Genomic DNA, 27772 nt, shown 5'->3' with positions numbered 1-27772 from the left:
CGGCGTGACGTCAACTCCAAAGCCCTATACATTCTAATTCCGTTGTTTTCATTCAAATTCTATTCATTTCATTCTAATTCTGTTGTTTTCATTCAAATTTCATTGTTTTCATTCAAATTCTGTTCTGTTCATTCTATTTCCGTTGTTTTCATTCAAATTCTGTTCTGTATTTTCAAATTCCGTTGTTTTCATTCAAATTCTATTCATTTCATTCTAATTCCGTTCTTTTCATTGAAATTCCTCTGTTTTCATTCAAATGATTTTGTTTTCATTCTAATCTACTCTTTTTATTCAAATTCTATTGTTTGTTTTAGAATTCTGTTGCTTTCATTCAAACTCTGTTCTATAGGGCTTTGGAGCGTGATGTCACGGGGGTGGGCGTGGAAAGGATTTTGGCCCGATCCGCCATTTTGGGGGTCTAAGCGCAAGCGAAAAAGGAGCGAAGGCACACACAACAGCCATGGTTTGTTCTTGCTGTGTGGTCGGCTGCAATGTTCGATCGCACGACCGGCAAGAGAATAAGCTTGAAAAGGGTTTGTCTTTTCATTGTTTCCCAACCTGGAAGCAACATGAGGCAGCTCGTGTATCGATGTTACCAAACGAAGGCGTCTAGCCTGGATAGCAGCTGTGAGACGAGCTGATATCCAGTTCTCTTCCATCTCCAAATATCTGTTGGTGCTCCAGACATTTTCATTCCGGTAAGTTCTAAATATGTTCATATCACTCTTTATAGCCTATTAGTTTTATTTTCGATGCACTCTGAGCTCATAGCAAATTAGAACAAACATCCTACTGAGTGATTTTGCAGAACTACCTTCTATTTATAGAGTTGCTAATTATTTGGCATTATTGCAGCAAACCAGCCTATGAAATGGATGGCACATCATGACTGGGTTCCAGCGCTACACAAGGGACCTGCTTCAAACATACCACCATGCCAATCAGATTACTTCTTCCATGTGAGGGTGAAGAGGTGACCCTTCTGGATAAGATGGTGAAGGTTTGCTGCGTTTGTTGAACAGTGTGGTAGTAAAACCAGGGAACAATGAAACTTGCTCCTGTTAAATATTCTTAAGTCTTGTGCTGTATAAATAGCGGTATTTTTCCAGAAGATACAGTAAATAAAGTAATGTTAGTAGTGGGTGATATCATGTAAACCCTTCATGATTTTATGTAAACATTTTGTCATTTGTAAACTGTAAATGACATGGATTCTACACTGTAACGGATGTGATGTTCTATAAAGTGGTTTTAATAAATAAAAAAAAAGAGGCAAAAAGTAGTTTGTTTCTTTATTCAACTTTTGAACAGTGGGACTCAGTCAGTACATATTCAGTAAATGCAAATTATTTACACGGCAGTGCACTACAGGCATAAATCTGGACCCCTAGATAAAACATTATAGCAGTGACAAGTCCTCCACAGTAGCAGGTGGGATTTTTCTTTTTTGAGGCTCCTTTGACCTTTCATTACGGATGGTCTGTTTATGTTTTGATCAAGAGCCTTTTTTTGGGCAGCTGAAGAGGAGAAGTCTACCTTATGGCCTCTGACCTGTATCTTGGTCATATTACCCAGCAAAACCCAGTATGCAGGTTCATCTGTAACAGTCCTTGTGCCACAGATCAACACTGTTGCTTCTACATTAAACAGAAGAGAAGCGACGTGGGTGCAGGTCTCCGCGACTCCGGCCTTACAGGTGCAGTGGGCGGCTTCAACCTTCCCTGTGATGCTCACAGTGACCCGTGGCTGCAATGCTGGTTCATTCAGTCTTTGAGAGTGCAGTACCTGAAACACACACAAAGTTCATTTAAAGACAAGAACTATGAGCCAAGGCCGACATAAATGTGTTTTATCTACTTTATCATAAATGTAACAAAGTGTTTAGAAAGTTAGCACATACATGTAATTTTTCATTTCTTTATGTGTCCATCTATAGAACGCTGCATGATATATTCTAAATCTGCCTGTTCTCTGTCAGAAACCTGCGTGCAGAAAATGAACCTAAAGTATGTAATGCAAGGATGTCATCACTTTAGAGATGGAGAAAGCATAAAGTGACAATTATGAATCACTTAATATGATAAGGAGATTCTGCAGGTCATTAATCAATGTATAAAATGAAAATAAAATGTATTTTTAGTGACACAGGATACAAATATGGAAGCAAGATGTATAATTAGAATTATTTATAATAAATATGAATAAATCATTGCAATTTCTTTAACCACAAAGAATAACTAAATCCTTCAGGACAATGTCACACACAACTCACTATGTTATCCATCTAACAGCCTCCACATGTTATCACTGTAATTTCCCCTCATGAATGAATTTATGCTGCACTAATGTGAATGTTTGCAGGGAAATCAAACGCATTTTACTCGCAGTCCTCGAGCTGACTTACCTTTGTTTGGATGACGACTTGTACGCGCTGATTCCACAGATAAGGTACGAAAATATATCAGGCTACGTCAATAGCGGTTGGTCTTCAGGGTTTCTACTCCCCGGCCGTGTTTCATACGGGTCCACATTTCCAATGCACGTTATTTTCTGCAAGAACCGCCGCTTCGCCTCTGGACGAAATCGGTCTCTATACAGTCCATTCTCTCTTGAGCTGCTTTTAAGCATCTTGTAATCGTCGTTCCAACACAGTGTGTTTGTTTTGATTCGTAGACCCCGAAAATGGTGCCGCGCTCCCACAATGCATTGCGGCGTGACGTCAACTCCAAAGCCCTATACATTCTAATTCCGTTGTTTTCATTCAAATTCTATTCATTTCATTCTAATTCTGTTGTTTTCATTCAAATTTCATTGTTTTCATTCAAATTCTGTTCTGTTATTTCTATTTCCGTTGTTTTGATTCAAATTCTGTTCTGTTCATTCTATTTCCGTTGTTTTGATTCAAATTCTGTTCTGTTCATTCAAATTCCGTTGTTTTCATTCAAATTCCGTTGTTTTCATTCTAATTCTGTTGTTTTCATTCCAATTTCATTGTTTTGATTCAAATTCTGTTCTGTTCATTCTAATTCCGTTGTTTTCATTCTAATTCCGTTGTTTTCATTCAAATTTCATTATTTTCATTCAAATTCTGTTCTGTTCATTCTAATTCCGTTCTTTTCATTTAAATTTCATTGTTTTCATTCAAATTCTGTTCTGTTCATTCTATTTCCAGTGTTTTGATTCAAATTCTGTTCTGTTCATTCAAATTCCGTTGTTTGTTTTTAAATTCCGTTGTTTGTTTTCAAATTCCGTTGTTTTCATTCAAATTCTATTCATTTCATTCTAATTCCATTCTTTTCATTGAAATTCCTCTGTTTTCATTCAAATGATTTTGTTTTCATTCTAATTCTACTCTTTTTATTCAAATTCTATTGTTTGTTTTAGAATTCTGTTGCTTTCATTCAAACTCTATTCTATAGGGCTTTGGAGCGTGATGTCACGGGCGTGGGCGTGGAAAGGATTTTGGCCCGATCCGCCATTTTGGGGGTCTAAGCGCAAGCGAAAAAGGAGCGAAGGCACACACAACAGCCATGGTTTGTTCTTGCTGTGTGGTCGGCTGCAATGTTCGATCGCACGACCGGCAAGAGAATAAGCTTGAAAAGGGTTTGTCTTTTCATTGTTTCCCAACCTGGAAGCAACATGAGGCAGCTCGTGTATTGATGTTACCAAACGAAGGCGTCTAGCCTGGATAGCAGCTGTGAGACGAGCTGATATCCAGTTCTCTTCCATCTCCAAATATCTGTTGGTGCTCCAGACATTTTCATTCCGGTAAGTTCTAAATATGTTCATATCACTCTTTATAGCCTATTAGTTTTATTTTCGATGCACTCTGAGCTCATAGCAAATTAGAACAAACATCCTACTGAGTGATTTTGCAGAACTACCTTCTATTTATAGAGTTGCTAATTATTTGGCATTATTGCAGCAAACCAGCCTATGAAATGGATGGCACATCATGACTGGGTTCCAGCGCTACACAAGGGACCTGCTTCAAACATACCACCATGCCAATCAGATTACTTCTTCCATGTGAGGGTGAAGAGGTGACCCTTCTGGATAAGATGGTGAAGGTTTGCTGCGTTTGTTGAACAGTGTGGTAGTAAAACCAGGGAACAATGAAACTTGCTCCTGTTAAATATTCTTAAGTCTTGTGCTGTATAAATAGCGGTATTTTTTCAGAAGATACAGTAAATAAAGTAATGTTAGTAGTGGGTGATATCATGTAAACCCTTCATGATTTTATGTAAACATTTTGTCATTTGTAAACTGTAAATGACATGGATTCTACACTGTAACGGATGTGATGTTCTATAAAGTGGTTTTAATAAATTAAAAAAAAGAGGCAAAAAGTAGTTTGTTTCTTTATTCAACTTTTGAACAGTGGGACTCAGTCAGTACATATTCAGTAAATGCAAATTATTTACACGGCAGTGCACTACAGGCATAAATCTGAAGCCCTAGATAAAACATTATAGCAGTGACAACTCCTCCACAGTAGCAGGTGGGATTTTTCTTTTTTGAGGCTCCTTTGACCTTTCGTTACGGATGGTCTGTTTATGTTTTGATCAAGAGCCTTTTTTTGGGCAGCTGAAGAGGAGAAGTCTACCTTATGGCCTCTGACCTGTATCTTGGTCATATTACCCAGCAAAACCCAGTATGCAGGTTCATCTGTAACAGTCCTTGTGCCACAGATCAACACTGTTGCTTCTACGTTAAACAGAAGAGAAGCGACGTGGGTGCAGGTCTCCGCGACTCCGGCCTTACAGGTGCAGTGGGCGGCTTCAACCTTCCCTGTGATGCTCACAGTGACCCGTGGCTGCAATGCTGGTTCATTCAGTCTTTGAGAGTGCAGTACCTGAAACACACACAAAGTTCATTTAAAGACAAGAACTATGAGCCAAGGCCGACATAAATGTGTTTTATCTACTTTATCATAAATGTAACAAAGTGTTTAGAAAGTTAGCACATACATGTAATTTTTCATTTCTTTATGTGTCCATCTATAGAAGGCTGCATGATATATTCTAAATCTGCCTGTTCTCTGTCAGAAACCTGCCTGCAGAAAATGAACCTAAAGTATGTAATGCAAGGATGTCATCACTTTAGAGATGGAGAAAGCATAAAGTGACAATTATGAATCACTTAATATGATAAGGAGATTCTGCAGGTCATTAATCAATGTATAAAATTAAAATAAAATGTATTTTTAGTGACACAGGATACAAATATGGAAGCAAGATGTATAATTAGAATTATTTATAATAAATATGAATAAATCATTGCAATTTCTTTAACCATAAAGAATAACTAAATCCTTCAGGACAATGTCACACACAACTCACTATGTTATCCATCTAACAGCCTCCACATGTTATCACTGTAATTTCCCCTCATGAATGAATTTATGCTGCACTAATGTGAATGTTTGCAGGGAAATCAAACGCATTTTACTCGCAGTCCTCGAGCTGACTTACCTTTGTTTGGATGACGACTTGTACGCGCTGATTCCACAGATAAGGTACGAAAATATATCAGGCTACGTCAATAGCGGTTGGTCTTCAGGGTTTCTACTCCACGGCCGTGTTTCATACGGGTCCACATTTCCAATGCACGTTATTTTCTGCAAGAACCGCCGCTTCGCCTCTGGACGAAATCGGTCTCTATACAGTCCATTCTCTTTTGAGCTGCTTTTAAGCATCTTGTAATCGTCGTTCCAACACAGTGTGTTTGTTTTGATTCGTAGACCCCGAAAATGGTGCCGCGCTCCCACAATGCATTGCGGCGTGACGTCAACTCCAAAGCCCTATACATTCTAATTCCGTTGTTTTCATTCAAATTCTATTCATTTCATTCTAATTCCGATGTTTTCATTCAAATTCCGTTGTTTTCATTCAAATTCCGTTGTTTTCATTCTAATTCTGTTGTTTTCATTCCAATTTCATTGTTTTGATTCAAATTCTGTTCTGTTCATTCTAATTCCGTTGTTTTCATTCTAATTCCGTTGTTTTCATTCAAATTTCATTATTTTCATTCAAATTCTGTTCTGTTCATTCTAATTCCGTTCTTTTCATTCAAATTTCATTGTTTTCATTCAAATTCTGTTCTGTTCATTCTATTTCCAGTGTTTTGATTCAAATTCTGTTCTGTTCATTCAAATTCCGTTGTTTGTTTTTAAATTCCGTTGTTTGTTTTCAAAATCCGTTGTTTTCATTCAAATTCTATTCATTTCATTCTAATTCCATTCTTTTCATTGAAATTCCTCTGTTTTCATTCAAATGATTTTGTTTTCATTCTAATTCTACTCTTTTTATTCAAATTCTATTGTTTGTTTTAGAATTCTGTTGCTTTCATTCAAACTCTGTTCTATAGGGCTTTGGAGCGTGATGTCACGGGCGTGGGCGTGGAAAGGATTTTGGCCCGATCCGCCATTTTGGGGGTCTAAGCGCAAGCGAAAAAGGAGCGAAGGCACACACAACAGCCATGGTTTGTTCTTGCTGTGTGGTCGGCTGCAATGTTCGATCGCACGACCGGCAAGAGAATAAGCTTGAAAAGGGTTTGTCTTTTCATTGTTTCCCAACCTGGAAGCAACATGAGGCAGCTCGTGTATCGATGTTACCAAACGAAGGCGTCTAGCCTGGATAGCAGCTGTGAGACGAGCTGATATCCAGTTCTCTTCCATCTCCAAATATCTGTTGGTGCTCCAGACATTTTCATTCCGGTAAGTTCTAAATATGTTCATATCACTCTTTATAGCCTATTAGTTTTATTTTCGATGCACTCTGAGCTCATAGCAAATTAGAACAAACATCCTACTGAGTGATTTTGCAGAACTACCTTCTATTTATAGAGTTGCTAATTATTTGGCATTATTGCAGCAAACCAGCCTATGAAATGGATGGCACATCATGACTGGGTTCCAGCGCTACACAAGGGACCTGCTTCAAACATACCACCATGCCAATCAGATTACTTCTTCCATGTGAGGGTGAAGAGGTGACCCTTCTGGATAAGATGGTGAAGGTTTGCTGCGTTTGTTGAACAGTGTGGTAGTAAAACCAGGGAACAATGAAACTTGCTCCTGTTAAATATTCTTAAGTCTTGTGCTGTATAAATAGCGGTATTTTTTCAGAAGATACAGTAAATAAAGTAATGTTAGTAGTGGGTGATATCATGTAAACCCTTCATGATTTTATGTAAACATTTTGTCATTTGTAAACTGTAAATGACATGGATTCTACACTGTAACGGATGTGATGTTCTATAAAGTGGTTTTAATAAATTAAAAAAAAGAGGCAAAAAGTAGTTTGTTTCTTTATTCAACTTTTGAACAGTGGGACTCAGTCAGTACATATTCAGTAAATGCAAATTATTTACACGGCAGTGCACTACAGGCATAAATCTGAAGCCCTAGATAAAACATTATAGCAGTGACAACTCCTCCACAGTAGCAGGTGGGATTTTTCTTTTTTGAGGCTCCTTTGACCTTTCATTACGGATGGTCTGTTTATGTTTTGATCAAGAGCCTTTTTTTGGGCAGCTGAAGAGGAGAAGTCTACCTTATGGCCTCTGACCTGTATCTTGGTCATATTACCCAGCAAAACCCAGTATGCAGGTTCATCTGTAACAGTCCTTGTGCCACAGATCAACACTGTTGCTTCTACATTAAACAGAAGAGAAGCGACGTGGGTGCAGGTCTCCGCGACTCCGGCCTTACAGGTGCAGTGGGCGGCTTCAACCTTCCCTGTGATGCTCACAGTGACCCGTGGCTGCAATGCTGGTTCATTCAGTCTTTGAGAGTGCAGTACCTGAAACACACACAAAGTTCATTTAAAGACAAGAACTATGAGCCAAGGCCGACATAAATGTGTTTTATCTACTTTATCATAAATGTAACAAAGTGTTTAGAAAGTTAGCACATACATGTAATTTTTCATTTCTTTATGTGTCCATCTATAGAAGGCTGCATGATATATTCTAAATCTGCCTGTTCTCTGTCAGAAACCTGCCTGCAGAAAATGAACCTAAAGTATGTAATGCAAGGATGTCATCACTTTAGAGATGGAGAAAGCATAAAGTGACAATTATGAATCACTTAATATGATAAGGAGATTCTGCAGGTCATTAATCAATGTATAAAATTAAAATAAAATGTATTTTTAGTGACACAGGATACAAATATGGAAGCAAGATGTATAATTAGAATTATTTATAATAAATATGAATAAATCATTGCAATTTCTTTAACCATAAAGAATAACTAAATCCTTCAGGACAATGTCACACACAACTCACTATGTTATCCATCTAACAGCCTCCACATGTTATCACTGTAATTTCCCCTCATGAATGAATTTATGCTGCACTAATGTGAATGTTTGCAGGGAAATCAAACGCATTTTACTCGCAGTCCTCGAGCTGACTTACCTTTGTTTGGATGACGACTTGTACGCGCTGATTCCACAGATAAGGTACGAAAATATATCAGGCTACGTCAATAGCGGTTGGTCTTCAGGGTTTCTACTCCACGGCCGTGTTTCATACGGGTCCACATTTCCAATGCACGTTATTTTCTGCAAGAACCGCCGCTTCGCCTCTGGACGAAATCGGTCTCTATACAGTCCATTCTCTTTTGAGCTGCTTTTAAGCATCTTGTAATCGTCGTTCCAACACAGTGTGTTTGTTTTGATTCGTAGACCCCGAAAATGGTGCCGCGCTCCCACAATGCATTGCGGCGTGACGTCAACTCCATAGCCCTATACATTCTAATTCCGTTGTTTTCATTCAAATTCTATTCATTTCATTCTAATTCCGATGTTTTCATTCAAATTCCGTTGTTTTCATTCAAATTCCGTTGTTTTCATTCTAATTCTGTTGTTTTCATTCCAATTTCATTGTTTTGATTCAAATTCTGTTCTGTTCATTCTAATTCCGTTGTTTTCATTCTAATTCCGTTGTTTTCATTCAAATTTCATTATTTTCATTCAAATTCTGTTCTGTTCATTCTATTTCCGTTGTTTTGATTCAAATTCTGTTCTGTTCATTCAAATTCCGTTGTTTTGATTCAAATTCCGTTGTTTGTTTTCAAATTCCTCTGTTTTCATTCAAATGATTTTGTTTTCATTCTAATTCTACTCTTTTTATTCAAATTCTATTTTTTGTTTTAGAATTCTGTTGCTTTCATTCAAACTCTGTTCTATAGGGCTTTGGAGCGTGATGTCACGGGGGTGGGCGTGGAAAGGATTTTGGCCCGATCCGCCATTTTGGGGGTCTAAGCGCAAGCGAAAAAGGAGCGAAGGCACACACAACAGCCATGGTTTGTTCTTGCTGTGTGGTCGGCTGCAATGTTCGATCGCACGACCGGCAAGAGAATAAGCTTGAAAAGGGTTTGTCTTTTCATTGTTTCCCAACCTGGAAGCAACATGAGGCAGCTCGTGTATCGATGTTACCAAACGAAGGCGTCTAGCCTGGATAGCAGCTGTGAGACGAGCTGATATCCAGTTCTCTTCCATCTCCAAATATCTGTTGGTGCTCCAGACATTTTCATTCCGGTAAGTTCTAAATATGTTCATATCACTCTTTATAGCCTATTAGTTTTATTTTTGATGCACTCTGAGCTCATAGCAAATTAGAACAAACATCCTACTGAGTGATTTTGCAGAACTACCTTCTATTTATAGAGTTGCTAATTATTTGGCATTATTGCAGCAAACCAGCCTATGAAATGGATGGCACATCATGACTGGGTTCCAGCGCTACACAAGGGACCTGCTTCAAACATACCACCATGCCAATCAGATTACTTCTTCCATGTGAGGGTGAAGAGGTGACCCTTCTGGATAAGATGGTGAAGGTTTGCTGCGTTTGTTGAACAGTGTGGTAGTAAAACCAGGGAACAATGAAACTTGCTCCTGTTAAATATTCTTAAGTCTTGTGCTGTATAAATAGCGGTATTTTTTCAGAAGATACAGTAAATAAAGTAATGTTAGTAGTGGGTGATATCATGTAAACCCTTCATGATTTTATGTAAACATTTTGTCATTTGTAAACTGTAAATGACATGGATTCTACACTGTAACGGATGTGATGTTCTATAAAGTGGTTTTAATAAATAAAAAAAAAGAGGCAAAAAGTAGTTTGTTTCTTTATTCAACTTTTGAACAGTGGGACTCAGTCAGTACATATTCAGTAAATGCAAATTATTTACACGGCAGTGCACTACAGGCATAAATCTGGACCCCTAGATAAAACATTATAGCAGTGACAACTCCTCCACAGTAGCAGGTGGGATTTTTTTTTTTTGAGGCTCCTTTGACCTTTCATTACGGATGGTCTGTTTATGTTTTGATCAAGAGCCTTTTTTTGGGCAGCTGAAGACGAGAAGTCTACCTTATGGCTTCTGACCTGTATTTTGGTCATATTACCCAGCAAAACCCAGTATGCAGGTTCATCTGTAACAGTCCTTGTGCCACAGATCAACACTGTTGCTTCTACATTAAACAGAAGAGAAGCGACGTGGGTGCAGGTCTCCGCGACTCCGGCCTTACAGGTGCAGTGGGCGGCTTCAACCTTCCCTGTGATGCTCACAGTGACCCGTGGCTGCAATGCTGGTTCATTCAGTCTTTGAGAGTGCAGTACCTGAAACACACACAAAGTTCATTTAAAGACAAGAACTATGAGCCAAGGCCGACATAAATGTGTTTTATCTACTTTATCATAAATGTAACAAAGTGTTTAGAAAGTTAGCACATACATGTAATTTTTCATTTCTTTATGTGTCCATCTATAGAACGCTGCATGGTATATTCTAAATCTGCCTGTTCTCTGTCAGAAACCTGCCTGCAGAAAATGAACCTAAAGTATGTAATGCAAGGATGTCATCACTTTAGAGATGGAGAAAGCATAAAGTGACAATTATGAATCACTTAATATGATAAGGAGATTCTGCAGGTCATTAATCAATGTATAAAATGAAAATAAAATGTATTTTTAGTGACACAGGATACAAATATGGAAGCAAGATGTATAATTAGAATTATTTATAATAAATATGAATAAATCATTGCAATTTCTTTAACCATAAAGAATAACTAAATCCTTCAGGACAATGTCACACACAACTCACTATGTTATCCATCTAACAGCCTCCACATGTTATCACTGTAATTTCCCCTCATGAATGAATTTATGCTGCACTAATGTGAATGTTTGCAGGGAAATCAAACGCATTTTACTCGCAGTACTCGAGCTGACTTACCTTTGTTTGGATGACGACTTGTACGCGCTGATTCCACAGATAAGGTACGAAAATATATCAGGCTACGTCAATAGCGGTTGGTCTTCAGGGTTTCTACTCCACGGACGTGTTTCATACGGGTCCACATTTCCAATGCACGTTATTTTCTGCAAGAACCGCCGCTTCGCCTGTCACGGCTGGCGGGGTGAGCCGTGTGGTGTGGAGGAAAAGGAGGACCCAAAATGCAGCAGTGACTGATGAGGCGAGTGATGTTTATTTACAAAGTGGTAGTGGCAGAAACAGGCAACGAAGCATGAGAAATTACTGATGGAAACCTAAACTGGGAAACACTAAAGAGCAAACCTGAAATCATAACGGAGCAGAGAGACGCAGAGACAGGAACGGAACACCAAAGAACGCAGACGAGCCGACAATGAACACAGACCGACACCCACTAAATATACACACACAAGGTAATCGGGTAATCACACACAGGAGGGAAGAACAGCTGATCTGAATAAACATGATGACTGGAGGACACAAGCTGAACACAATGACAACAGACACAGACCTTCAGAACAAAACAGGAAATCTAGAACCCGAACCGGACACAAGGGGGGAGGACACCGAATAACTAGAACAGAGGGACATAATCATAAAACACAAAACGCTGGGTCAAAATGACCCAGGACCATGACAGTACCCCCCCCTCCAAGGGCTGGCTCCAGACAGCCCAAAACAAAAACAGACGACCAACCCAGGGCGGGCGGCGGGGGCCCAGGACGGAGGGACCAAAACCAAACAAAAAACAAGCTCCAGTGAGCCAAAATAATTGTCCAAAACACAACACACACTGGAGTCCCTGAACAGGGTCCCAAAACATAGTTCAGGAGGCCGGCCCGGAGGCTGCCAATTCAGGAGCCTAGAACAGTTCATCTCCAGGGGCCGACCATGTGGAAGGCAGTGGCGGCGACGGGGAAACAGTTCAGGCGTCCGACCGTGCGGACAGCAACGGCGGCGGCAACACAAGTCCGGAGGTCGGCCGCGCGGAAGGCAGCGGCGGCGTTTGGGAGGTCGTCCATAACGACGATGACGCCCAACAAGCGGCCTGGCAGATGACCGCCGATGTCGAGGCGGCAGTTTGGGACCTGAAGATGGCGTGGCCCCCGCAGCATCAGACGAGGCAGAAGCGGAGGCCGGACCAGGCGAGGCAGAAGCGGAGGCCGGACCAGGCGAGGCAGAAGCGGAGGCCGGACCAGGCGAGGCAGAAGCGGAGGCCGGACCAGGCGAGGCTGAAGCGGAGGCCGGACCAGGCGAAGATGAAGCGGAGGCCGGACCAGGCGAAGATGAAGCCTCGGATGCTGAAGCTGGACCAGGCGACGCCGAGGATGCTGACACGGAGGCTGCAGCTGGCGAGGATGCTGACACGGAGGCTGCTGCTGCTGCCGGCGGCGTGGTTGAAGCTGCTGCTGCTGCCGGCGGCGTGGTTGAAGCTGCTGCTGCTGCTGCCGGCGGCGTGGATGAAGCTGCTGCTGCTGCTGCCGGCGGCGTGGATGAAGCTGTAGCCGGCGAGGATGATGAGGCTGCAGCTGGCGGCTGGACGGGCTCCTCGGGCCCTCCAGCTGACGAGGCAGGAAGCTGGCTAGGTTCCCCTGAACCTCCAGCTGACGAGTCTTGGGGCTGAACGGGCTCCTCGGGCCCTCCAGCTGACGAGGCAGGAAGCTGGACGGGCTCCTCGGGCCCTCCAGCTGACGAGTCTTGGGGCTGGACGGGCTCCTCGGGCCCTCCAGCTGACGAGTCTTGGGGCTGGACGGGCTCCTCGGGCCCTCCAGCTGACGAGGCAGGAGGCTGGACGGGCTCCTCGGGCCCTCCAGCTGGCGAAGCAGGAGGCTGGACGGGCTCCTCGGGCCCTCCAGCGGAGACAGGCGGCTGGACGGGCCCCTCGGGCCCTCCAGCGGAGACAGGAAAGTGCTGGCCGGGCTCTCCAGACCCCCCAGCGGAAATAGTCACTGAACCAGGGGGCACAGGGGCCCCTGGCACACGCAGGGGTGAACCAGCAGGCACACGGGCCTCTGGAAAACACAGATCAGAACCAGTAGGCGCACGGGCCTCTGGCAGGTACAGATCAGAACCAGCAGGCGCACGGGCCTCTGGCAGGAACGGATCAGAACCAGCAGGCGCACGGGCCTCTGGCAGGGACAGATCAGAACCAGCAGGCGCACGGACCTCTGGCAGGAACAGGTCAGAACCAGCAGGCGCACGGGCCCCTGGCAGGAACAAATCAGAACCAGCAGGCGCACGGGCCTCTGGCAGGAACAGGTCAGAACCAGCAGGCGCACGGGCCTCTGGCAGGAACAGGTCAGAACCAGCAGGCGCACGGGCCTCTGGCAAACAAAAGGCAGACTGCAGCTGCACAGAGCATTGACTCAGCTCAGGCAGTGACAGCCGGGTGCAGTCCTCAGCTGGCTTCTTAACCTCCAGGGGTCCAGAGTCGGCTGGGGGCTGAAGCCCAGCGTCTGGGGAGGCCCTGGAGTGCGTCACAGTCTCTGAACTGGCCAGCTTTTTAGGAATGACTGCATTATTATTAGGTTTGTCTCTCTGCTTGGAACAAACGGATGAAACACAGTTCCTTTCAGATTGATTTGACTGAGCTTGTTGTACCGGAGTAGCGAGTGACACAGGATGCAGGGCTAGTGGCTGCTGAACAGGAGGCTGAACTGAGGGTGACTGAACTGATGATAAGGCTGATGAGTCTTCTACCAACTGAGCTATTGACTGGGCTATGGATTGTAACATAGTTTCTAATAAGTCTGGCTGTGGTAACGACTGAGCTATGGGTCGTGAGGCTGAATGTGATGGAGGTGACGACTGAGCGGCTAGCTGAGCTAGTGGCTGCTGGGCAGCTAACCGAGCTTCAGGCTGGGCAGCCACGGTCTCAGGAAACACATTCACATTAGCGGTTGCAGGCGAGCCAGGGAAAACGCCGTTACCCTCACTGGCAGCACAGAAAACGGCCCCAGAATAAACAGTCACGAAGTCCAGAGAAACAGAAAGGGTGTCTTTTCCACTCACCACAGCCGGCAACTCAGAACTCTCGGGGCCCGGCTGTGGCGATGGGCGTCGGCGGCGTGAACGTCGCTTCCTTCTCGGAGATAGCTCCGACCGGCCGGGTAATTCCACATCCGGCGGGCTGGGCCGCAGATTGCCCGGCGGGCAGTGCAAAACATTCACCACCGGGCTGGGTCAGGAAGCGGTAGCAGCTGGAGGGTGAAGATGGAGGTCGTTCCGAATAAAGTCCTCTGCGAGCGGGTGAAGGGAGTCGAGTAGCCAGGAGTGAGCAGAAATTAGCTGCTGTAGCCTGGCTTCTACAGCGCGGTGACATTCCTCTCCCTCACGTTCGAGCCACAGGTTGACCAACCTTGACACGGAGTCGATTACTTACTCCCGAAACTCCTGGGAAGGCGCGGCTGCTGCTGGGTCCATGTTTGGTCGGCTCGTACTGTCACGGCTAGCGGGGTGAGCCGTGTGGTGTGGAGGAAAAGGAGGACCCAAAATGCAGCAGTGACTGATGAGGCGAGTGATGTTTATTTACAAAGTGGTAGTGGCAGAAACAGGCAACGAAGCATGAGAAATTACTGATGGAAACCTAAACTGGGAAACACTAAAGAGCAAACATGAAATCATAACGGAGCAGAGAGACGCAGAGACAGGAACGGAACACCAAAGAACGCAGACGAGCCGACAATGAACACAGACCGACACCCACTAAATATACACACACAAGGTAATCGGGTAATCACACACAGGAGGGAAGAACAGCTGATCTGAATAAACATGATGACTGGAGGACACAAGCTGAACACAATGACAACAGACACAGACCTTCAGAACAAAACAGGAAATCTAGAACCCGAACCGGACACAAGGGGGGAGGACACCGAATAACTAGAACAGAGGGACATAATCATAAAACACAAAACGCTGGGTCAAAATGACCCAGGACCATGACATCGCCTCTGGACGAAATCGGTCTCTATACAGTCCATTCTCTTTTGAGCTGCTTTTAAGCATCTTGTAATCGTCGTTCCAACACAGTGTGTTTGTTTTGATTCGTAGACCCCGAAAATGGTGCCGCGCTCCCACAATGCATTGCGGCGTGACGTCAACTCCAAAGCCCTATACATTCTAATTCCGTTGTTTTCATTCAAATTCTATTCATTTCATTCTAATTCTGTTGTTTTCATTCAAATTTCATTGTTTTGATTCAAATTCTGTTCTGTTCATTCTATTTCCGTTGTTTTGATTCAAATTCTGTTCTGTTCATTCTATTTCCGTTGTTTTGATTCAAATTCTGTTCTGTTCATTCAAATTTCGTTGTTTGTTTTCAAATTCCGTTGTTTTCATTCAAATTCTATTCATTTCATTCTAATTCCGTTCTTTTCATTGAAATTCCTCTGTTTTCATTCAAATGATTTTGTTTTCATTCTAATCTACTCTTTTTATTCAAATTCTATTGTTTGTTTTAGAATTCTGTTGCTTTCATTCAAACTCTGTTCTATAGGGCTTTGGAGCGTGATGTCACGGGGGTGGGCGTGGAAAGGATTTTGGCCCGATCTGCCATTTTGGGGGTCTAAGCGCAAGCGAAAAAGGAGCGAAGGCACACACAACAGCCATGGTTTGTTCTTGCTGTGTGGTCGGCTGCAATGTTCGATCGCACGACCGGCAAGAGAATAAGCTTGAAAAGGGTTTGTCTTTTCATTGTTTCCCAACCTGGAAGCAACATGAGGCAGCTCGTGTATCGATGTTACCAAACCAAGGCGTCTAGCCTGGATAGCAGCTGTGAGACGAGCTGATATCCAGTTCTCTTCCATCTCCAAATATCTGTTGGTGCTCCAGACATTTTCATTCCGGTAAGTTCTAAATATGTTCATATCACTCTTTATAGCCTATTAGTTTTATTTTCGATGCACTCTGAGCTCATAGCAAATTAGAATAAACATCCTACTGAGTGATTTTGCAGAACTACCTTCTATTTATAGAGTTGCTAATTATTTGGCATTATTGCAGCAAACCAGCCTATGAAATGGATGGCACATCATGACTGGGTTCCAGCGCTACACAAGGGACCTGCTTCAAACATACCACCATGCCAATCAGATTATTTCTTCCATGTGAGGGTGAAGAGGTGACCCTTCTGGATAAGATGGTGAAGGTTTGCTGCGTTTGTTGAACAGTGTGGTAGTAAAACCAGGGAACAATGAAACTTGCTCCTGTTAAATATTCTTAAGTCTTGTGCTGTATAAATAGCGGTATTTTTTCAGAAGATACAGTAAATAAAGTAATGTTAGTAGTGGGTGATATCATGTAAACCCTTCATGATTTTATGTAAACATTTTGTCATTTGTAAACTGTAAATGACATGGATTCTACACTGTAAAGGATGTGATGTTCTATAAAGTGGTTTTAATAAATTTAAAAAAAGAGGCAAAAAGTAGTTTGTTTCTTTATTCAACTTTTGAACAGTGGGACTCAGTACATATTCAGTAAATGCAAATTATTTACACGGCAGTGCACTACAGGCATAAATCTGAACCCCTAGATAAAACATTATAGCAGTGACAACTCCTCCACAGTAGCAGGTGGGATTTTTTTTTTTTTGAGGCTCCTTTGACCTTTCATTACGGATGGTCTGTTTATGTTTTGATCAAGAGCCTTTTTTTGGGCAGCTGAAGACGAGAAGTCTACCTTATGGCCTCTGACCTGTATTTTGGTCATATTACCCAGCAAAACCCAGTATGCAGGTTCATCTGTAACAGTCCTTGTGCCACAGATCAACACTGTTGCTTCTACATTAAACAGAAGAGAAGCGACGTGGGTGCAGGTCTCCGCGACTCCGGCCTTACAGGTGCAGTGGGCGGCTTCAACCTTCCCTGTGATGCTCACAGTGACCCGTGGCTGCAATGCTGGTTCATTCAGTCTTTGAGAGTGCAGTACCTGAAACACACACAAAGTTCATTTAAAGACAAGAACTATGAGCCAAGGCCGACATAAATGTGTTTTATCTACTTTATCATAAATGTAACAAAGTGTTTAGAAAGTTAGCACATACATGTAATTTTTCATTTCTTTATGTGTCCATCTATAGAACGCTGCATGATATATTCTAAATCTGCCTGTTCTCTGTCAGAAACCTGCCTGCAGAAAATGAACCTAAAGTATGTAATGCAAGGATGTCATCACTTTAGAGATGGAGAAAGCATAAAGTGACAATTATGAATCACTTAATATGATAAGGAGATTCTGCAGGTCATTAATCAATGTATAAAATTAAAATAAAATGTATTTTTAGTGACACAGGATACAAATATGGAAGCAAGATGTATAATTAGAATTATTTATAATAAATATGAATAAATCATTGCAATTTCTTTAACCATAAAGAATAACTAAATCCTTCAGGACAATGTCACACACAACTCACTATGTTATCCATCTAACAGCCTCCACATGTTATCACTGTAATTTCCCCTCATGAATGAATTTATGCTGCACTAATGTGAATGTTTGCAGGGAAATCAAACGCATTTTACTCGCAGTCCTCGAGCTGACTTACCTTTGTTTGGATGACGACTTGTACGCGCTGATTCCACAGATAAGGTACGAAAATATATCAGGCTACGTCAATAGCGGTTGGTCTTCAGGGTTTATACTCCACGGCCGTGTTTCATACGGGTCCACATTTCCAATGCACGTTATTTTCTGCAAGAACCGCCGCTTCGCCTCTGGACGAAATCGGTCTCTATACAGTCCATTCTCTTTTGAGCTGCTTTTAAGCATCTTGTAATCGTCGTTCCAACACAGTGTGTTTGTTTTGATTCGTAGACCCCGAAAATGGTGCCGCGCTCCCACAATGCATTGCGGCGTGACGTCAACTCCAAAGCCCTATACATTCTAATTCCGTTGTTTTCATTCAAATTCTATTCATTTCATTCTAATTCTATTGTTTTCATTCAAATTCCGTTGTTTTCGTTCTAATTCCGTTGTTTGTTTTCAAATTCAGTTGTTTTCATTCTAATTCTGTTGTTTTCATTCAAATTTCATTGTTTTGATTCAAATTCTGTTCTGTTCATTCTATTTCCATTGTTTTGATTCAAATTCTGTTCTGTTCATTCAAAATCCGTTGTTTGTTTTCAAATTCCGTTGTTTGTTTTCAAATTCCGTTGTTTTCATTCAAATTCCGTTGTTTTCGTTCAAATTCCGTTGTTTTCGTTCAAATTCTGTTGTTTTCATGCAAATTCTTTGGTTTTTGATCAAATTTTGTTCTTTTAACCCTTGTGCTCCCCTTCGGGGCAGCCCCAGACCCTTGGGGTCCCAAAGTACCCCACCCTCAGTAGAGACAGGTGAATGAAAATCAAAAAAACAGAACGATCATTTGGGGTCGAAGAGTGCCCCAGAGCGATTCTAATGGGTTCGTCAGGGGATCGGGAAAGAAAACGTAGCACTTGGGGGCCACGCACAGAAGCTGCTGCGGCAGTGTGGGGGTCATTGATACCCCATTACATGAAAATGAAGCATAATCACAATAATAATAATAATAATAAGAAGAAGAAGAAGAAGAAGAAGAAGAAGATGAAGAAGAAGAAAAAGAAGAATACAACACACAGACGCTTCTGAGTTTTATTTTATTTTATTTGAAATTACACTCACGATACAACTGAGGCAATCTGGAAGGCCATACCATTTAGAGACATGCGCAATAGGGGCGGTGCGTTTTTAAAACGCCCCCCCTCCCCCCCGGGGCTGTATTTTTGATTACAATATCAACAAACTGTCCGTGTTTCAGGTGCTCGGTGCTGTACTGTTATATTTTAGGTAGCAAGGAGCAGACGGCTGAGTTTATTAAACTCCACCGAAACAATCTGCAAATTTAATAAACTATCATCTTGTCTTTATTTTTAGTTAGCACAGACCTTAAACACTTCAAGCTGTAAGCTAATGATAGTTATATAAGAGCAGATGCATGCTGGTGCAATAAGCTGTACGTTTTAAGTTCAATGGATGCATTATCTGATTAGTCGACTAATCGCAAAAATAATCGGTGACTAGTCGACTATCAAAATAATCGTTTGTGGCAGCCCTATTCCTGCTCCAATAGGCCTTAAAGGGTTAATGGAGTATTTCTTAACACTAGTATCTGTCACCTTCTGTGTCGAACTCATTGTTTTCTCTGCAGTGGCTGAGCTGAGTCCAAGTAGCGTAAATATTCCCCTGCTGCTCCGTCAGACTCTTCTCCTCCTGCTGATCAGCTGGGACACAAAACAGAACTTTGTTAGGCTCCACACTGCACTGAAGAGTCAAAGTGTCTCATATGTTCATCTGAGAGCACAAACAACAAATTTTAGCTTCCCTGGGTGGGCAACTTGTTTGAAACAAACACAAAATGTTTGAGCACTGATACCAAATTCAGCAGTATGGCACACCAGTACCAGGAGAGCAATTCCTCTTTAAAAAAGCCCTGGCCAAGAACAAAAACAAAACAATCAATGGAGCTGCATAAACGAGTACAGTGTTTCCCAACCACTGTGCCGCGGCATATATACATGTGCCGTGAGAAATGATCAGGTGTGCCGTGGAAGATTATCCCATCTGAGTGGGTGTAGAAATCTGAGCCATGATCTGAGTAACCCTCATCACTCAGTCACGCTCCGATTCTCTACTTGTATCATGTCCATTGCACTACTTTCAAGCATTCTGTCCTCTAATGTGTGCCTTCCTCCTCTTTGTATATACTCCTCTTATATGTTATTTATTCTTACTGTCTTACTATTTATATTGTTTTCCATGCACAGTTGGTGTGGAGCACCCACAATTTAGTTGAATATGTACAAAGACAATAAAAGACTATTTTATTCTATATATCTTTGTTCCTCCATTTCAGTTTTGTTTGGAGCTTTAAAAGATCTGCAGTACATTTAAATGTGATAAGAACACAGATCCCCTCTTAGGGTTCGAGGCTGTATTTGTTTTTAATATGCATCTCTGGCCTATCATTATTATTTTGCTAACAGTTAATTGGACTCATTTACTGAATACTGATCAGAATATATCAAATTATCTTTGAAATGATTTTAACAACAGGCCTCTCAGAGTGAGGCCAGTTTTTACAATCAAATGCCCTGTGGGCCAACACAACTTTGCGCTGATAAGACAAAGGCAGCTGTGTTTTAGCCTGGAATACATTTATTTTTACCTTTCTTTTAAATGGATTTCATTATAGCACTTTTACCGCCAACATGTTGGGTCGTTTGGAGCCGGCAGTGACCTTATATGGATGAACGGTGGTGCTAGCTAGCTTGGTTAGCAGGCTGCATTCATAAACTGTGCAGGTGCCACAGAGATGCTAATTAGCGCTTAATAACAGACTAATAAAATAACAGAAACTCTGATTACAATGAGCTCATTTAAAAGCTTTCGTCTAATAAAATGATTTTCTTCTCTGTTTCACAACCTTTTGCTGATATCTTTCTGTGAATTAGTTTAGAGAAGCTTGAGTCAATTTAGTCAGATTTTTTTTCCAACTGGTTCACAAAAACTTGAGAAGAGACACCGAGGAGAGCAACAGAAAGCCTCATTAAGGAGCTAAACTCAAGATTAACTAAACTCGGATTAATATTAGCTCGGTGCTTACCTTTAAATCAGTCTTGATAATAAACTGAGAGAAAAACGCCATTAAGCGGGAACTCTTCTTCTTCAGCTTTTGGATTTTTTGGCGGTTAAAGCTTTAAGGCGCATTACCGCCACCTGCTGGACTGGACTTTTCATATCCTAAACATCATCAATTGGCCACAAAGTTGTTGGAGTTTCTGTTAATAGAAAAGATGGAATTCAAGGATCTTGTGATTTAGTTTGTTTGTTTCACCATTTACTCTACAATTTTCTGCCAGTGTATAGCAAACCCCACAGCTTAAATCAATGAAGAATTTAGTATTTTTAAAATATTGCTTAAGCTGGAACCAGCAGCTATATAGGCCTAAGTTTTAATCCAAACGTGTGATAGAGGTTTACCACCAGGAGAAGCAGACTGTAAATAAAAGACTGTGCTACTGAAAACCGTTACTTTGGATTGTAAATATGTTTCCATTTGTCGCTTCTGTATTTGTATATGGCTCAAACTATTTGTTATGAAAGCGAAACAAACAAACTGATGTTGTATGAATTGATTCAGGATTATTTACTTCGAGTCCAGAAATCATAGCTGTCTCATCAGATCCAGTTGTGACATTAGCTATAGTTTCCGCGGAGGGTACTTGGTTCTGTATGACAGCACAGCTTTTAGGTTGAATTCAAGCGCTTGAGTACAGCCTGATAATTAGAGGCCTGCAAACTGTTTGCTGATGAACTTTGGAGGTAAAAGTACAGACAGCTTTAGAAGACACAGGACACGAGATGGGTTCAACATTTCTTTTGAGTTCCATGTAACAATCCCTAACTCTGTAATTAAAGAATGTGCCATTTAATCTTGGATGGCTAAAATGGGGTGGCTGCCGTTCAGCATTTAGCACAAGTCAGCTTTTGATCAGAAAGTTTTCTGGTTTGATCCCTGGCTGCTCCAGTCTGCAAGCCAAATATCCTCGGACAAGATCGTAATCCCAAATTGCTTTCTGATGCATCCATTGGAGTGTGAATGCTTTAGAGAGTTTGTGAAACAGTTGTACGTCTGGTCAATTGTTTTGTATTTGTGTGTGGATTGAAGCACATGCCTGAGAGCACATCAATCACTGCACATATTTGTTAAATCTTAGTTTATGTTTGTGGATCATACTGTATTCATTTGTAACACTTTTGAGACATATTTCTCTCCACATAAATGACCGATGTTCCCTGAATGCCTCACATACAGCTCCAGCACATTTCAACACAATCTTTCATACATTCTTCTCTCGTACTTCATCTATTTGCTCTGACATTCAACATTGTTACAGCTGCTTCTCACCTGTGTTACGTTGGTCTAGGGCAGGGGTCTCAAACTTCAACTAGAAAAATTTGCATTTCCTGCAAAAATGCTGTGTGGATGCCTTAATGCTGAAGATGTCTGCTGAAAAAAGCTGAAAAAGTTGAAGAAAAAAATAAATAAATAAAAATAAATAAATAAATAAAATAAAAAAAACATTGCCCTGAGCAGGATTTGAACCTGGCCCTTCTGGTCTCAAGGCAGCTACTCAACTCACTGCACCAAACTCTTTCTCACAAAGAAGAGGTGGAGAGACTGACAATTCTGCCGAAATGAGCAGAAGCTGCTGAGAATTGTGGTGATAAGAGGTGAAAAGGCTAAAACTTTGCAGAAAAGAGGTGAATCAGTAGAATTTCTGATGAAAAGAGGTAAGGAAGCAAAAAGATGCGCTGAAAAGAGATGAATCAGCAGAATTTCTGCTCAAAAGAGTTTTTTTCTGAAAACAGCTGAGATTTGTGCTAATAAGAGGTGAAAAGGCTGAAAATTTTGCAGAAGAGGTGAATAAGCATAACCAATTCTTTATTTAACTTTTTTTTTTTTTTTTACTTTATTTAGCAAAATACATTCAATAAAAACTTGAACAACAGGAAACTGATTTTTCATCCAACCACTGAAAAAAAAAAAGGTAACAACTGAACACAAACACTACAGAAGAACAATTTATAAAGATTAAAATGGAACTACAGGAACATTTTGATTCATAGCCTCATTAGATCTTTAAGCAGAGCCGATCTGAACTCTGTGGAGCCTGATCTCCAGGGTTTTAAGTTGGACTCTGAAACCAGAAGAGGATGTTTCTCTCTCTATTTAGATTCACTGTCGTCCTGTGATGGGAACGATTTCAGCCCTGCGTGATCGCGCTGATGTTTGCACAGAGCAGATAATGAAGTGAATGTTTTGGCACATTGGTAACAGTGAAACAGTTTATTAGTAACGTGGGATTGTTTGTGTGCAGAGTATGAACTGAGATTACTGAAGCTCTTGTCACACTGCTCACAGCTGTAGTTTCCTTCCATGTGTGTACGTTCATGCTCGTTACGACTACCTGAACGTGAGAAGCTTTTGTCATAGTGTCTGCACTTGTATGGTTTCTCTCCCGTGTGGACTCGTTTGTGTGTTTTAAGGTCACCTGCAGTGGTGAAGGATGACCCACACTGATCACAGAGGTGCTTTTTGACCCCACTGTGAAAGAGTTCATGTTGTTTTAAGTCACCTGATGTGGGGAAGCTTCTCCCACATTCTTTGCAGTATTTCAGTTTGTCTCCAGTGTGTTTACGTTGATGTATTTTTAGGCCGGCTTGCTGACTGAAAGTTTTTCCACAGATGTCACAACGAAAGTCTTTCCCACCACCAGTGTTGGTCAAGTTACTTGAAAAAAGTAATCAGTAACTAATTACTGATTACTTTCCCAAAAAAGTAATCCCGTTACTTTACTGATTACTTATTTTCAAAAGTAATTAATTACTTAGTTACTTAGTTACTTAGTTACTTTTTAAAAACACGATTTACAACCTGAATAGATGATAAAGCGATAGATCTTTCAGCCTAATTCTACTTTTTCTGCATCATCCATCATACAAAATGTAATCAAATGGAAAAGTCCCTTTTTAAAACTTGTTTTGTTAGTTTTCATCTTTTAACTTTATGTATCAAGCAAAAATTTAATTATATGCAACATTGACTTGAATAAATTAGTTTAACATTTAAACCTATTTTCTGCACATTCCAGCACATAAAATATTTTTTTGTGTGTGTTTACACTCACTCTTTCAAATAGATGCAAGTAAAACACAGCAGAAAATAAATAAAATCAAAGACTAGCGGTCCTGTTGCTCTATTTTCACGTGTAAAGCAGGAGTGGGGCAGGCGGAGGTTTACCCTGGTGCAGGTGTGCAGCGGTCAGTGGAAGAATCCGCGAGTTTCTCTGTGAGTTTCCCATTACCTCGTTGCGCACTCGGAGCTTGTTTAGGGGGTTTTTTTCGCTGTAAAAAGAAGTTTTCTTCCCACGCACAACGGACACTAATGTTTTTGTCACTTTTTATGGAATCAAACTCAAAGTAAGGTCAGTACTTCCACGCTTTAAACGCTGCACGCTCATACTCTCTCCTGCACTCGATATATGATCCATTGTTGATCTGCACACAACTGTTGTCACGAACGTCGCACTTGCTTACGTCACTGTCATGAGACATTCTCGCAAAAAATCACGGTTTTAGTAACGCAGTAACGCAGCGTTCCTATGGGAAAGTAACGGTAATCTAATTACCGTTTTTGCACTAACACGTTACGCGTTACTGCCCATCTCTGCCCACCACCACAGCGATGACAAGGTTGAGAAGTGGATCCATCTGTGTCGCTCTGCTTCTAAACAAAGACACAAAGACAGTGTAAGTCAGTCCTTCAACACTTTTATCCTGAAAGTCGCCTGAAATAAAGAGCATCTCTGCAGACGTCCAATTACATTTTACTGTTTCGATTAACACACTCAGTTTACTGGGCTACAATAACTACAATACTACAACCATAATACTACAGTATTATAATATTACAGTAACATCTGACTTACACTTAAATGAAATGAAAACCTGAATAATGGCTCAGAGCTACTCTTCGGTGCAGTAGAAGTGCTAACATGCTAACACAATTTAATGAGCAGACTTGTTCCAAACAGTCAGACTGAACTTACAAGAATAAAATAAAAATACATACCTCACAGTAACTGCACTTGTAGAGTCTCTTTCTGGTGTGGATCTGTTGGTGTCGTCTCAGGTACTGTGGAGCTTTAAAAGTCTTCTCACACAGGTCACATTTATAAGGTCTCTCCTCAGTGTGGGTAAACATGTGGCGTTGTAACTGTGCGTCTATTGTAAAGTATTTGCCACACTGATCACACCAGTACACATCTTCTCCGGAGTGAATGCGTACGTGTATATTTCGGTTCCCTAGCTGGCTGAAAGTTTTTCCACAGATGTCACAGCTGTATGCCTTCATTCCAGAGTGGGTAACTAGATGACTCTGTAAGCTGCTACTGTGAGTAAAAGCTTTACCACACTGATCACAGCTGTACGCTTTAACTCCACTGTGGATGACTTGATGTCTTTTCAAGGCTTTCTTCCAGGAAAACGACTTTCCACACAAGTCACAGCTGAACGGTCTCTCTCCAGTGTGGATGAGCTGATGTTGTTTTAGTTTAGACTTCCAGGTAAAATCCTTCCCACACTTGTCACAGGTGTATTTTTTCTCTCTCTTTCTTCTGTGAGGTTTGTCAGCCTCCTGAGAGCGCTGACTTCTCGGTCCATGTTGGTCCTGCAGTGACAGAGATACGAACAGAGGCACTGAGTGAAATGCATTCATTAAACAAACTGAAGCTTCAAACTCCCTCCATTAACACTAGTTTTAAACCTGAAGGTGGAGTGTGGCACGAAACACCACCAGAACCTGAACGACTGCAGGTGCTGATAAGTTGCGGTCGCGGTATTTCAACATCTAGTTAGCAATACAGAAGACGAGCGAGAATAAATGGAGTAATATTTTTTATGTGGCAGGTAATTTCAAATGCAGCAATTCTATCAGCCCAACAAACATCAGTAAACACACAAACTGTTTGTGTGCAGTTTGTCTCACAATGTGATTTAAAGACTGCAGTAAAATCCTCTGCAGGTTAGTGCAGGATAAGCAGGCAAGTTTACTGTAATGTGATGGATTTAAGTAAAGAACAGTGTGTGACTGGTGCACAGTGACTGTGGTGCTCATGTCAGAGTTAGATTACAACAAGTGTAGCAGAGATTAACTTAAACTTAAGCTCATGATGCTGACATTCATTCACTGAGCTCCACCCACATACCAGCAGTTTAGTGTCTAATATAAAGACAGTGTACTGTCAGTGCAGAGAATGGAAATCAGCCAGGACAACTCATGAAACATCTGCTGACATCTGGATGAATTCACAGAGAGCAGCAGGTCAGCTGATCACAGCCTGCACATTAAAAAAATCTACTGGAGCTTTCAATAGAAATGATTGTGAGCTGTGACCCTTTTCCCCACACTGAGCCACTACAGCTGATTTTACGGTTGAATCCTGCTGAATCCCACTTTAACATCTTCCCTGCTCATTTTGATGTTTAGAGGCAACGTCACCGTCCAAGATGTAGGCATTGTATACATTGTATGCATTATTTCTACATTACATTAATATTGCACAAGGTTCACTTAGTTTAGCATAAAATATACATATCAGTACTTCAGCTTTTAACAGAGTATTTCTTAACACTAGTATCTGTCACCTTCTGTGTTGAGCTCATTGTTTTCTCTGCAGTGGCTGAGCTGAGTCCAAGTAGCTGAAATTTCCTCTGCTGCTCCGTCAGACTCTTCTCCTCCTGCTGATCAGCTGGGACACAAAAAAGAACTTTGTTAAGCTCCACACTGCACTGAAGAGTCAAAGTGTCTCACATGTTCATCTGAGAACACACAGAACAAATTTTAGCTTCCCTGGGTGGACAACTTGTTTGAAACAAACACAAAAGGTTTGAGCACCGATACCAAATTCAGCAGTATGGCACACCAGTACCAGGAGAGCACCTGGCCAAGAAAAGATAGATAGATAGATAGATAGATAGATAGATAGATAGATAGATAGATAGATAGATAGATAGATAGATAGATAGATAGATAGATAGATAGATAGATAGATAGATAGATAGATGCAAATATAATTGAAATAACAACAGAAAAAAAAACAACTTAAAAATCATCAAGTTTTCATGTAAATATCTATGTCTACAGAATGTGTGTGCTCGAAAAGGAGTAGGATGAAGTTTACACTTTTCTTGTTCCTAGCCAATTATTTCAAATTTCATTGCTTACAAATCCATATCCAGGATTCAACATTATTTGATCATATGTGGTTAACTATGTACAAGTCTAACACATTGAACATACACAAATAAAACCATTTTCAGCACGTAAACCAAAACAACAACAAACTACATTTTTACATAAACTAATCACCCCGTCTATAACAGCCGCTTAATCTCGGAGCTTATTTTATATCTATGTGACAAACACCTTAATGAACACTTAAGGTTGGGTTACTCAGGCCTTGATCTATAAAAAATGAGGACACAATGAGACAACTCAGTCACTGAGAGGAAGATTTCCTATATTCATGCAATTTATTATTTTTGAACAATCGTGTGAATTTTTGTATTGATGTACTTGTCTTGATTTCATCTGTATGCCGTGGAACATTATCCTATCCGAGTGGGTGTAGAAATCTGAGCCATCATCTGAGTAAGCCTCATCACAACTTTGCGCTGATAAAGGCAGCTGTGTTTTAGCCTGGAATACATTTATTCTGTTTGTTTCTGTTTTTAACGTAGAGATTTGTGATGCTGTGTTTTCTGACCACAGTCCTGTGATGTTTCAAGTTCCTCTTGCCCGTACCTCAGTTAAACCGCGCTGCTGCTCGCCGCTGTCGTATTTTTGACCCACTGCTGAGCAGTTTTTAACAGTTTTTAACCAGAACTGTA

The 27772-nt window shown here is 41.3% G+C and overlaps 1 protein-coding gene across 1 annotated transcript; it reads right to left on the bottom strand.

Annotated features, from left to right (window-relative positions):
• Window positions 1-23047: 23047 nt before the first annotated feature.
• On the bottom strand, window positions 23048-26663 carry LOC146379973 (uncharacterized). The gene is made up of 4 exons (XM_084939911.1): window positions 26528-26663; window positions 24954-25550; window positions 24562-24608; window positions 23048-23597 (listed from the first exon to the last, which is right to left on the bottom strand). Exons 1-4 carry the CDS (start codon window positions 26543-26545, stop codon window positions 23048-23050), a joined length of 1212 nt encoding a protein of 403 aa, XP_084796037.1. The 5' UTR covers window positions 26546-26663.
• Between the last annotated feature and the right edge of the window lie 1109 nt (window positions 26664-27772).

Source organism: Perissodus microlepis, chromosome 9, assembly GCF_051167445.1.
Source record: "Perissodus microlepis isolate ML-2025 ecotype Zambia chromosome 9, ASM5116744v1, whole genome shotgun sequence".
NCBI lineage: Eukaryota > Metazoa > Chordata > Actinopteri > Cichliformes > Cichlidae > Perissodus > Perissodus microlepis.
The sequence above is the reverse complement of the archived record's forward strand: the minus strand, read 5'-3'. Positions and strand labels throughout refer to the sequence as shown.